The sequence below is a fragment of the Streptopelia decaocto genome (genome assembly GCF_964273445.1).
Source record: "Streptopelia decaocto genome assembly, chromosome: 12".
In the NCBI taxonomy this organism is placed as follows: domain Eukaryota; kingdom Metazoa; phylum Chordata; class Aves; order Columbiformes; family Columbidae; genus Streptopelia; species Streptopelia decaocto.
This window is the reverse complement of record NC_138667.1, coordinates 354,351-366,995: the sequence shown is the minus strand read 5'-3', so window position 1 is coordinate 366,995 and position 12,645 is coordinate 354,351. Positions and strand designations below refer to the sequence as shown.

General features: G+C 57.5%; 1 protein-coding gene across 2 annotated transcripts in view; it reads right to left on the bottom strand.

Moving 5' to 3' along the window:
* Positions 1 to 1,376: 1,376 nt before the first annotated feature.
* Positions 1,377 to 12,645, bottom strand: part of DPYSL3 (dihydropyrimidinase like 3) — a 32,297-nt gene continuing 21,028 nt past the window's right edge. For both annotated transcript variants that reach the window (XM_082063432.1, XM_082063433.1), the window contains exons 7-14: positions 10,428 to 10,496; positions 7,893 to 8,013; positions 6,336 to 6,492; positions 4,040 to 4,181; positions 3,485 to 3,655; positions 2,735 to 2,914; positions 2,018 to 2,180; positions 1,377 to 1,573 (exon numbers count right to left, since the gene is read on the bottom strand). In XM_082063432.1, the coding sequence (XP_081919558.1) occupies positions 1,485 to 1,573; positions 2,018 to 2,180; positions 2,735 to 2,914; positions 3,485 to 3,655; positions 4,040 to 4,181; positions 6,336 to 6,492; positions 7,893 to 8,013; positions 10,428 to 10,496 (1,092 nt within the window). In that variant the 3' untranslated portion in view covers positions 1,377 to 1,484. The remainder of the gene's footprint in view (positions 1,574 to 2,017; positions 2,181 to 2,734; positions 2,915 to 3,484; positions 3,656 to 4,039; positions 4,182 to 6,335; positions 6,493 to 7,892; positions 8,014 to 10,427; positions 10,497 to 12,645) is intronic.

Genomic DNA, 12,645 nt, shown 5'->3' with positions numbered 1-12,645 from the left:
GCATCTACCGTTGGCTTGGCTGGCCAGCGTCACCCCATAAACCTGTTTATCTGGAGCCCCAGACAAGGGCAATAACCGTGCTCCTCGCTGGGAGAATCTATTGCTGCATAAATACCGCTGTACTCAAGTACTCAAATGGTAAGAACATCGCATCTTTACCAATTCCCCAGCCTTGACAACCCTCTGTCCTTGCCCTTTTTCCTCTGTAAACAGAGGCACAGTCTCAGCTTGATCACTGCAAGGCAATAGGGAAGGATCTTTTAATTACTTGATAGCAGAACTTCACAAAACCTGTAAGTATGAGCAGCCTTCCCTGCCCCGGCACGGCCGCTCCGGCTGCTGCATGGACGACTCATCCTGCCTGAGCTGCAGGCGTGTGAAAATGAATATTTCAAGGTCAAACACTTAAGGAATAAAAAGAGGTGTATTTATTTAGCACAGCCTAAATTGACACAATTTTTGTAATACTTAAAAAACAATCAAGTTGGTTTTTTGCATGCCTTGCAAGCGTTCGGAGGCTGTGCATGACCCTCGGCTTGACAAACACCGTGTTACAGAAGGGGAGTGTTTAACTCACGGTGCCCGCAGAACCACAGAAAGCAGCCTCCACACCAGCCCACGGGGACAACCCAAGCAGCGTGTCCAGGCAGGGCTGTGTGGAAGCGGGTCCCTGTCACCACGCAGGTGACAAGCACAGCTCAACAGCCCGCAGCGGCCAGACACTGGACAGGCAGACGGAACTGACTTTCACAAACACTTGCAGCGTTGTTCTGCCGATACCTTTCCTTGTGCGCCGACACCCGGACACTGCGGCACCGAGCGCCACACGAGGCCAGCCCGGCCGGCAGCTCCTCAGCCCAGGCGCCCCAAGGCCCCCGGGAGCCCCGCTCGACGCAGCCTCGCAGCACCCCTGCCCAGCAGAGGGCAAGAAAAGAGCCAACCAGCAACACCAGTTCTTTGAAGGAACAACATTTTTTTTAATAAAGTATACAAAGTAGTAAAACTCCTTACATGAGGCACTGTGACAGCTGTTGGGGATGATCTGGGCTCCCCCATGGGCCTCATAGTGAAACACCAACAAGCGCTGGGTGGAGACGAAGGACATGAACACGACACAGACCCGCCTGCCCCACCAGCTCCGTGAGCCTGCCCTCCCCGTCCCACACCAGCCGGGTTGTTCCCGCATCCTACATGCGTTCAACACCAATACCACACTGACCGAGCGACCTGTCTGAGCGGCATGCATACAAGAAGGAAGAGTAAAAACACAACCGAACCCACAACAACAGACTTTTAAGGCTATGCATAAAACAAAATGAAGCAATATCTTTAAAGCTAGGTAGCAAGTAGCATTTGTGAAACATAAGGCTTGAGGCTTATTGATTCTTCAGAACAGGTTTATTTGCTTTTCCTTTTTAAACACCAATGTACCATTTTTCTTCCTTTGCTTGAACAGGGTTTTTATTTCCTTCTCGCAGGGATATTTAGCTCAGGGAGGTTATGTTGGAGCGGCCTCCTGGGGGTGCGACGATGCGCTTGCTCGCTGAGCGAATGCCTTCATCAACCTGGGTACCTGGGAGGGGGCAAGAAAGCACCAAGGAAAGGCGGAAAAAGAAGTTAAGAGCGCTGTATTCACAGGAGGGGGCGGTCAGGCAGCCTGGGGTCTTGCCGAAGGGCCTCCCAAGGCCGAGTGCAGCAACTGGCTCCTCTCCCACCCCAGAAACAACCCTGAGAGCAGCAGCGGCTTGAAGGTCCCTGCAGAGGCTCCTCTGCAAGCAGACCCATGCAGCGAGAGGCCAATGCTGCGCTGGCACCCCCACGGCAGAGTCCTCCTCGCTTCTACTGCAAGATGCAGAGGGCACAGAGCCAGCTCTGGCCCCGTCCCCCAAGGGACACAGAGGGTCTCGCCCCGCCGTGCTCCGCTCTTGTGCTCAGCTCCAGGCCCACTCCAGCCGCCCCCAGCCCAGCATGGCCAGTGGCCCCGTGCTCTCCCGGCCCAGCCGCCACGTGTGCTCACCTGACAGGCTGAATCCAGACTGGTGGAGGTTCCTGACAGGGGGTGTCTGCCGTGTGGGGGAGCCCCTAGTTGAGCCTGCAGGGGTGCCCCCCTTGGGGGTGGTGGTCAGGTCAAACACGGGTCCGTCATACATGCCCCGGGGCACGGCGTGCACCTCCGCCATCTGTCACAGGAGAGGACAGTGACACTCCCTGCCCTGGCAGTGTCAGGCTCCAGCGACCCTTGGCTCCCAGTGCCAGCGCAGCAGCAGTTCACACTGGCAGCTCCGTGTCCCCGCGTCCCGCACGCCCGAGCCGTCCCCGCAGCGCTGAGGTGGGCACAGCCCCGCTGCCCGTCTGACGGGCCCTGCCCTCCCGCCCTGCAGCGAGTGAAGAGCTGGTGCAAGAGGGAATCCCTCAGCACGTTCCTGCTGCTGGGGTGGGAAGGACAAGGCCATTTTGCCCAATCTCCTCATTTTTAACTCAGCACTCCTCTCCAGACTCCTGCTGCAACAGGACAGCAACAAGGGCAGGCACCACCTGCTGCTGACCCAGAGAAGCATCTGCCCCTGTGCTGGCGCACCATCACCATGGTCAATGCTATCTACCCCGGCCTCAGCTACCCCTTGGGTTACGGTCCAGTGAGAACAGCAGGGGAAAACCAAACAGTTATTAGGGAAAAGGGCAATTTGGGCTAACGGTGTCCCAAGTCTGTCTGCTGGCACCCCTGTCTGCTCACCTTCCTCCTGGCTTTGATGCGCTTGTAGACATAGTCAGGGAAAGGGCTGCTGGGCAGGAAGCGGCCAGTCCCCTGGGTCACGTGCAGGTTCCCGTCCTCCAGCGTGATCTTGCCCTGGCATATGACAACCAGCGGGGCGCCACGTAGCTCCATCCCTTCAAAGATGTTGTATTCAGCCGCCTGCAGCAACCAGGGGATGGTGGTCAGGAGGGACATGAGCTGCCCGCTCAGGGCTGTGTGGTCCCCACACCTCGCTCCCGAAGTCACCGGTGCAGGGAGAGGACACCGGTAACAGCCTTGCCTGCCCCAGAGGCCTCTTTTAGTTCACTAGTCCGTCACACCAAGAACCCACCAGAGCCCCCAGCATGAACCAGGACCTGCTGCTTTAGGGTTTGGTGCGAGCAAGGACTCCAGCGACAGAGAAAGGCATGACCTAGGCTTGAGGTGAGGCATGAACAAAGTACACTGGCAACGCCAGGACAAATTTGTACCTGGAAGAGGAACCCAGATAAGGAGAAATGTGTGTCCTTACTCCTGCACGGGCCAGGCTCAGAAGAGCAGCACAGCAGAGTGAGAAAAGCCTCGTGCAGAGCCCAGGGCTCCCAGATATTCCACCCCCAGGCACAGCCGGCACTGCCCGGAGCCCAGACGCGTCCCAGGGCAGGGCAGAGCGCCCAGCAGCCAGGGAGCCCCTACGCGCTGCGACCGCAGCCCGCCCTCCAGCGTCCCCACCGGCAGCAGAGGGCTTACAGACTGGTGGGTTTTTGCTGAGATGATCTTCACTGCGTCAGGATCCCATATAACCAGGTCGCTGTCTGAACCCACTGCTATTCTCCCTTTCCGTGGGTACAGGTTGAAGATTTTTGCAGCATTAGTGCTCGTCACAGCCACAAACTGATTTTCATCCATCTTCCCTGTGGCCTGCTCAGACAAAAAGAGAAACAAGTGCTCTTTTGGGGAAAGGGAAAGAGCGAGCCCTGAAAGCAGCAGACCCGCTCCCACAAGCCACGGCTGGCGAGGCCCAGACAGCGCGGCTGATCCGGCTGTGGGCACAGGCAGACCCAGAAGCGGGGGCACAGTCACAGCTCCCGGCTGTTCACCCAGACCCAGAAGCGGGGGCACAGTCACAGCTCCCGGCTGTTCACCCGGACCCCTGACAGCTGCTGCTACCGCTCGGCCTTGTTTTGAGTCCCACATTCAGAGCGGAGACGTGCCGGCGGGTGCGCGGCTCCGCGGGGGTGACAACACGGGCGGCGAGGTGCCCGCCGGCCCTGCCCGCTCCGCCCTCGCCCGGCGCCACCTTACCACCGCCTTGTCCCAGATGAGGGACATGCGCTCCTCTATGCCGTTGGTCCCTTCTGGGATCGCCGTGAAGTTGTCTTTCCCAATGGCTTTCTGCGCAGTGCTGAACGTACAGTGGGCACTTCCCGAAACCTGCAGGTCACCACTGAGGGGCGGTGGTAACAAAAGCATCATCAGTCATTCTGTGGTCAGACGACAGCAGGGACACAAGGGACGGGATCTCCCCTGGGCACGGGCAGCCTGGCTCAGCTCTCGTTTACTCTGCACCATTTCTACAGCCGCTCAGTCTGGAGAAGCCAGCGGAGCCGGTCCCTGCAGCTCTGCGCTGCCCGCCCGCGGCACGGGCGCCGTCCTGCACACCAGAGGAGTCGACAGCTCGGCTGCCGGGGAACAGGTGGCCTTTGTATCCAGCCAAAAGCTGTCCTTCCACGAGACTCCGGTATTCGCACTAACACAAAGGGCAAAGACATCTCACGTCTGCTTGGGAGAGCAGCCTTTCTGCCACGTGGGGAGGAAGAGGCTTCTCCAGCCAAGGAGTGTCCCTGACAGCCCTTTTGTGGTGTCCCACCAGCTCCGGCACCCGGGGACAGCCGCAGCCCGCCACCACATGTGAGTCTGACGGTGGGACGAAGGGAGCGACGGCCCCAGGAGCAGCTCCCCCCAGGAGGCCCAGGAAAGCGCCAGTGCGGCGTTCTACAGCAGCTGCTGCCCAGCGCTGCTGTCCAGACCGCTCTGCCCAGAAGGGGCCACCGGTCGGATGAGGCGCCCTGACCCGTCCCGCTCCTGACAAGGACGGCAGAGGCAGGGCCGGCAGAGCCAGCGCTGCCCACGGCTCCCGGAAGCCGCCGGCTGCTGCCAGGGCCCGAGGAGCCGGGAGCAGCACCGCGGTCACCGCGGCTGCGCCAAGGGAGGGAGAGCAGCGCAGGCCCGCTCCAGCGCGGCCCACGCAGGGGAGGCGTCCTGGAGCACCCGGCTCCCCGACCCGGGACGGCGCAGACACAAGGGCTCTGCTCGGGGCTCTGAACCAGCCCTAATCCACCGGTAATCTCCATCTTCCTCTGATAACTTCTGCCATATGTCTGACTGACCACACAGCCAGAGGCCCAGCCCGACGGTACAACATGCTCCCTAATCTCCACCAGATTTGTCCCGGCGGAAGAAAACACGCCGCCAGCCCAGCTGGAGCCTCGCAGCGCCTCCTCCTGCTGAGGCCTCACGGAGAACAGCACAGAAGGTGTCAGCACAGACACCGCTGGCTGCAGGGACTCGGAGTATTCCTGCCTCTCCTTTGAGGTCTGGGGCAAACCTGAGGTGGAAGGGAAGGGTTAGAAAGCCAGTCCTGGAGCTGGGCTCACTTCTCCCTGCCATTCCCTAGGACCTGCCCCTATTTCACACAGCCAGAGTGAGCAGAGGCACCTTGCCTGTTCACCACAGCAAAATCCAGGGTGAGCTGCATATTTGGAGCATCTCTCTTAGGCCAGCCATGGCCCCTGCACCCTGGCACAACCCAGGGTTCGCCAGCATCCCTCTGCTGACACACCTCTTGCTGAGCTCATCTCATCAGAGATGTTTCCAGTATTACCTCAAAGGTCATTTCCATTTGCACCTCCTGGCTAACACAGACCAGTCCCCACGTGCCAAGGCGGGTGGGAGGGTGTGTGAGTCACACGTGCGCCCCGGCTGCTACGCGTGCCTCGCCAGTGAGAGGATGGAGAACAACTGGGAAAGGTCAAAGCAAATTGCTGAAGTGCTTTTCTTGTCTGCTCTCTATTTTCAGCAAATCCCTCCCCCACCCCTTGCCTTCGGGTGAACAAACGATCCGCCACCCCTGCAGGTGTGTGCAGTCGCGCTCACAGCCCCGCGCTCCGCGCTGCCGGCCTGCACGTGAGACAGCCTCTGCTTCGGCTGCAGCGCCGGCGCCGCTGGCTCGTGACACCCGTCACCCCCGCGCCCCTTCCCGCCCATCGCGGCCCCGCAGCCGTTCCCCACCCTGCACGAGCCTCTCCGTCCTGTGAATGCTCTCGCTGACAAGTCTGTGTTAGCTGCTCCTCATTTCTTTGCCTTCTGCAAGCATTTTAAATGGTTCATGACTACTTGCCCTGGTATTTTCCTCATGACTGGTGTGAAGCTCATGGTGCCTCCCCTGTGCTCCCTCCACTCTCATCAGTCAGCTCATTAAACACCTGCAGTGAGGTGGTTCAATTTCTATGCTGCCCAGGTTCTCCTTAGCCCCTTCCTTCCCCACTCAAGGCCAGAGTCCGCGTTCCCGCGGGCAGAGCCCAGCAGAGCTGCCGCTCACCTGGCCAGGAGGGAGTTGATGTAGTCAGGTGTGGTTGGGTCAGGGCTCAGGGGAGGAGAGACCACAAATGCCGCAGCCTTGGCCCAGTTCTTGCTCCAGTAGTGCGTCCCGTCGGTGCCGAGGCTGGCCGTGATGGGCTCACCAAACACCACGTTGCCTGGAAAGAGGGACAGAAAGGACACTGCTTTGGTGGCGTCTGGAGCTGTTCTCTGTTCCGCAGCACTACCAACAGCTGTTCCCCGCTGCCTGCTCGGACCCCAGGTGCTGGGCGGGCAGAGGGACAGCGCGGCTCACGCTGGCGTTAGGAGGAGCCCTGCCTGTCACCAGCACGGGCGCCTCCCGCTTGAGGGCACAGGCGCTGCTGGTGTCACGGCACAGCCACGAGCCGTCCCACAGAGACACCAGGGAGACCGGCGTGCTGGTGACCCGGCGGATGCTGCTTCCCAGCACCCCGGCCACGCTCCGGGGACACGAGGCCCCGCTCCCGTCCTGCGGGCAGCCGTGTCCCTGCGCTGCAGCAGGGACGTATCGTCCCTGCCTTCCGGCCCGAGGGTGACGGCGGCGTCTCGGAGCTGCCCGGCAGCGCCGGCACACCCAGCAGGGACAGGCGGTTGGATGTGAAGTGACAGCCGCAGCAGGGCAGGCAGACCCCAGCAGGGCCAACAGCCAAGCCTCTCACACCGTCCTTCGTCCTCATCCCCTGGGCATTCTTCTTCCTTTATCCCTCGTAAATAGTTATCACATGCCACCAAAGAGCTGGCAGGCTCACCCCCTCTTAGGCCAGCCACGGCACCTTCTCCTGTTGCTCACCCATGTTCTGGTCCCGACTCCAGGACAGGCCATGGGAAGGGGCAGCAGTTGGTGACAAAGGGCTTTTTGCAGAGTTTATCATTCTGGTAAACTAGGATGTGCACTGAAAAATTGCGCTTGTCTTTCCAAAAATGCTTTACAGCCTGGGCAAATGCTTCTGGGAGACAGTCGTCGTTACATCCCACAGTTCACAGCTTCACCAAGCCCCCTCTACAGATGCATTTTCTGCATTTCCTCCCCGCCTCCTTTTTACAGGCTGACCATGGCTGTGGACGTGCACATGTGTGTACGGGGAGTCCCTGTGCTCCATGCCAGTGACAAACGGAGCCTCCGGCCACCTGAAAAGCCACCCAGGCACTCTCGTGGGGCCAGCACTTCACAGGCAGGACAGAGCTATCTGCAGCAGCTCAAATCGCGTGCACATGGACTGGGTGAGTCTCGTCAGAGAGTCCTTCACAGCACCAGACAAACTGGCATTTAAAGCCCTGCTCCTACCTGCAACTCCCATGTTGATGTCACCTGATGTGACAGCAGGAGGTGGCTTCATGTGGCCTGCTGCAGTGTCCCCGTGCCCTTCACAAGCCTGAACCAGCTGCTCCCCAGCAGAAGCAGCGCTGGGCTGCACTCAAGGCGCAGCGGTGGTCTTGGCAAAACAGCCATGAGCCATGACACAGGGATCACTCAGCCCAGCTGTCCGGGATGGCAGCGGCGGCCGCGAGCCCGTGTGCAGCAGCAGCTGCCACTCACCTCTTTTTCTGGCCTGTGAGATGAGGTCAGCAGCGCTTTTGCTCATCACTTTAGTCACATAGAGAGGGCAGTTGGTCTGGCTGGCAATGGTGATGGCCCGGAACACAGCTTCTGCTTCCAGCTGCAAGAGAGGAGGGCGGGGGCTGCGGAGGAGCACGGGGCGGGCAGGAGCGCCGCTCCCCTCCGCACGGCACGGCTGCTGCTGGCACCTGTGCCCTCACTCTCACCCGGCACGTCCCGGGCTGGGTTAACCAGGGAGACCTGACGGGAGAAGCTGGGTCTCGCAGGGCCCAGCCCGTCGGCAGGGTCCAGCCGCACGACCTGGGCAGGGGAGTGCTGCTCGGTGCCAGCGCAGAGCCGCAGCTCCTGGGTTTTCCACTGCCTGCTTCCAGCTCTCCCCACAGCAGAGATGCCCGGGACTGCTGCCAGCGTGGCTCACGGGCTGACCAGGCAGCGAGAGGGTCTCCCCTGCAGACCTCTCGGCTGCAGCGGGCGCGGCGAGCTGTGCGCGGGCAGGCCGCTCACCGCAGGGCCCGCTGCGCTGCGCTGCAGCTCGTCCTGCCTGCGGACACCCCCGAGCTCCAGCGTCCTGCCGTCAGCAGAGGGTGGACCTCCAGCACAAGGAATATCTTTGGACTATTACATCAGCCTGTGCTCAGCCTGAGCTCAACCCCAGAGGTTCTCCAAGTGTTTGCTCTAGTTTGGCTTCAAGCTTCAGCATGAGAAAGTTCAAAACAGAAGCCTTAAAAAGTCAATGTACCAATCAGCTGGCTCCCCAGGGAGGCCAGGACTGCCAGCTGCAGGGAACACAGCCACTGCCACGGGCCAGGCTCTGCCGGTGACAGGGGCAGAGCTCAGCACCCCGACACCCCTGCACCCTGACACTCCTGCACCCCGACACCCCTGCACCTCGGCACTCCTGCACCCTGACACTCCTGCACCCCGACACCCCTGCACCCCGACACCCCTGCACCTCGGCACTCCTGCACCCCTGACACCCCTGCACCCCGACACCCCTGCAACCGTGACACCCCTGCACCCCGACACCCCTGCAACCCTGACACCCCAACACTCCTGCACCCCGGCACCCCACCCCATTCCCACTGCCACAGGCCTGTTTGCTGCACAGGGAAAAGAGGATTTTCTCTTCTGCTTGAAGACTCTTTAAACAGAACTGTAAACAGGAAAGCATTCCCTTCGCAGCAGGTCACCACCCCGCCGCACCAACCATCGCCCGGCACCTTTAACCCCCCGCGGCCTCCAGGACAGGGCAGACCCAAGGAGCTACGGACCGCTCTCCCAAAGCTTTGCCATCAACCCACAGGCCTTATGGGGAGTAGCAGGGTCATTTGTGCTCTACTTCACTTTTTCCCATGTAGAGTATGTTCTAGAAGAGGGATGCTGTTTATTTTCAAATGCAATGAGATCCACGTGTGGCTGGACAGACCTAGAGCCTTCTTGCACTGTTCTCAGTAGCCTTACACTTCAATGGCTTTTCAGGATCAAACACTCAACAGTGTTTTACCAGCTTTGGAGAAGAACCAGAGTGCTGTCTTATGATAACAGGACAGTTCTCAAATCCTGGCACAACCACAGCATCCCGTAATTATGGGTTAGCTTGCCAACTAGTGGCAATGGGTCTAGAGCAATAAAAATAAATGGCAGTTTACACAGAGGGACCCTAATCTACTGTATTTGATGCTGAGTTTCTTCCATGTACAGGAAAATTCTTCACAGTCTCATACTTCAAAGGGAATAACCACTGGTTAACCATTGAATCGTTTAGGTTGGAAAAGACTTTTAAGATCATCAAGCCCAACCATTACCCAGCGCTCCCCTGCTCGGCTTTGCTATTGTACCAAATTCCTATTGTTTTCTTCTTTCATACACTGCGGAAAGTTAAAAGCACCTCTCAGCAGGGAGCTATCTCAAGAAAACATGTCTAAAATTAGACTCAACTCAGATTAATGGACCAAACAGAAAAATACCCTGCAAGCTAAAATTAGAAGTAATCTAATTAGCGTGTTGACAATGATTTGTAACCAGGAAATTTCCCCCTCCATCCCTCCCACTCCATCCACCAATGGCTTTGCCTGTCTGATTTTGAAATGCACTTCAGAACCTAAGCAGAGATTAAGCAGGAAGAGGCTGGAATCTGTCTGCACTCACACAGACGTGAACGGTGAACTTTCAGAGGAACTGAAACTTGCCATTCGATTTTCCTCGGGTCTCTCATACCCATGGAGTCACCTATAGAAGACAAATGTCCCAAACCAGCCCCAAAGGCTGCTACAGCCATACAGATCTTTTTGTTGATTAACTGCTGGGAGACTCAGACGCCCTTGTCTCTGCTGGGAGACTTGAGCAAGACCAAAACGTATTTGCCACGAATGTGCACCTCACTATTTCCTGAGCTGATGAACAAGCAGGATTGCCTGTACAAACGTACCCCCACAATGCTCGCTTGGCCCCACCACGCGCACCAAGGCCCCGCTCCTTGGCACAGCGCGGCTGGTACCATCCTCGGCATCTTACCTCCTCTGGCCTGCTCAGCACGTGGCCCTCGGGGCCGGTTATTCCCATCTCCAACATCCTGCTTTGCTCCTAGGATATTGAAGGACAGAGGGACGTTACAACACTGTGAAAATGCCAGCCACACAGAAAAGCAGGTCCCTCGTGTGCCAAGCCCTTCCCTCAGGACTGTCACCAGCCACTGTCCTGCGGGCCCCCGCGCGCGGTGCGAGGCTGCGGCATCCTCGAGGGCTCTGGGGGAGAGCAGGGTGCATGGGAAACGGACTGAAACCTCTCTGATGAAACAAGCACAGTGTGGAGGAAAAGAGAGTACAACTCCCCAGCTCCAAGAACAGCACCTCATGTTCACAGCCCCTTTCCTGGCTCCTCTTCCAAAAAGCAAGTAGTCTTGCTTTCACTAATGTGAAAATAATCATTAAAGGCAATAAAAAATTCTCCTCCCAAGGTTATTCCTGGGTCCCTAGTGCTGTTCTTTAGCCATTTGGATAGCAGCAAGTGCTACATCCTGTCCTGTGTTTCTATAAAAGCTGGTGGTGTGGAGCGTTGGTTCCTGTATTAACACTATCCCGTGTATTTTGCTGTTATAAATAAGGACCATGGATAACTGCGTGTGCGTGCACCTCCCGCACCGGCCTGCCTGTCTTCTGTCTGTGCTCTGGAGATTCCTCCTGCATTTCCTCACTTCAAACACCTCCCTTAGACAGAGGCCAGAGGACACACGCAGGGGGCCTTCACGGCCTGCCCTGACCCAGGCACTCGGGGCTCTTTCGGACCCTCACACCTTTGCCCATGTGCTGTTGCTGCCTGTGGCAATGAACATCTCTCCTCCCACCCACACCTGCTCTGATGTACAGAAGCCACGAGCAGTTGCACAACAGGGAACGTTTCTCCAGGAGGTGCTGTGGATCATGAAGTGGGTGCACAGCAGCAGTAATACCTGTAAGCAAGCAGTTTTATGCACTTTTTCTTGTGTCTTGTAGACCACTGAGAATAGGATGAGCATTAAATAATGCCACCAACCTGCAATAGAGCTGTGTGACTCCAGCACCTGCAGCAGATGTGTTCACAGCTGGTGCAGGAGCACATAAAGGATGAGGCTGCACAGCAGGGAAGTGCTGCCTGTTACCTCCTCTGACACCTCCTCTGCCACAGGGAAAGTGCAAGCAAAGATTCGACAATCCTGTCCTCACATCTTGCTCTTTGCCCACCACAAAGCGCTCTCCCACCACCTACAGCACGTCAGCGTCTCAAGTCTGGAGCTCTGCTCACCTCCTGTATCCGTTCACATCTCTTCCCCTGCAAACTCCTCTCCTGTGTTGACCCAACTCTGGAGAAACGCACAGGGGCCAGGACATCAAAAGTAAAATGGACTGAAATGGGGAATGGAGAGGACAAATCCTCTGCCTTCTTTCTGGGAATCAGCACCAGCGGATACCACAAGCACCATGTCTCTGTGCTAGCAAGGCGCTGAGGCCACCCCAGCCTGCGATGCTGCAGTCAGCAGCAACTCCCAGCGCTGGGAAGTGCTACCAACTCATAGTTTGGGGGCATTTTGTGTTTAGGCTGGTGCTGAAGAAGAAACTCTAGCCAAGACAATTCCTCTGATCGCTCTTTGTTTTCACGTAAAAGAGCCATCCAATTGTGCACTGCAGCTCTAAAAAGCCCAAAGAAAAACTGATTCTTGTAGTCTGAGAGGATGTTTGAAGAATGACCTCTAAGTTCACACTCCCAAGAATGACAGAAAAAACCAAGTAGCTGCAGAGCATAACTGAGTAATGTCTTCTCTGTCTGCATGACAATCAAAACATACGGACCTTCCCTCATCCAGCACCAGTGACAACACAGCAGGGCAGTACCGCCTATCCATTGAACACCAGACCACAGCGCTTGTGACACTTCCCCTGCACACCCAGCTCCATTAGCCGCCCGCTTGCCTGCAGCAGGGAGAAACTCCTCTCTTGGCACGGCACTTTCAATACACTTCAGCCCTCTCAGCTGAATACGTGCAAGGCAACGGTCTCTGCCTCTCCACACTGAAAAAGAGCTGCAGCTGGAGTGAATGCACCACATGTGATGGTCTGCCCCTCCATTTAGATAATCACTAATTCACTACTTCAGATTTCTTTAAGCACCACATATTTACAGCAGAAAATCTTGGTAAATTTGATATTACTGCCAAGCAGCAAAGACATCACCTTGCAAAATATGTCCACGCAGCTTT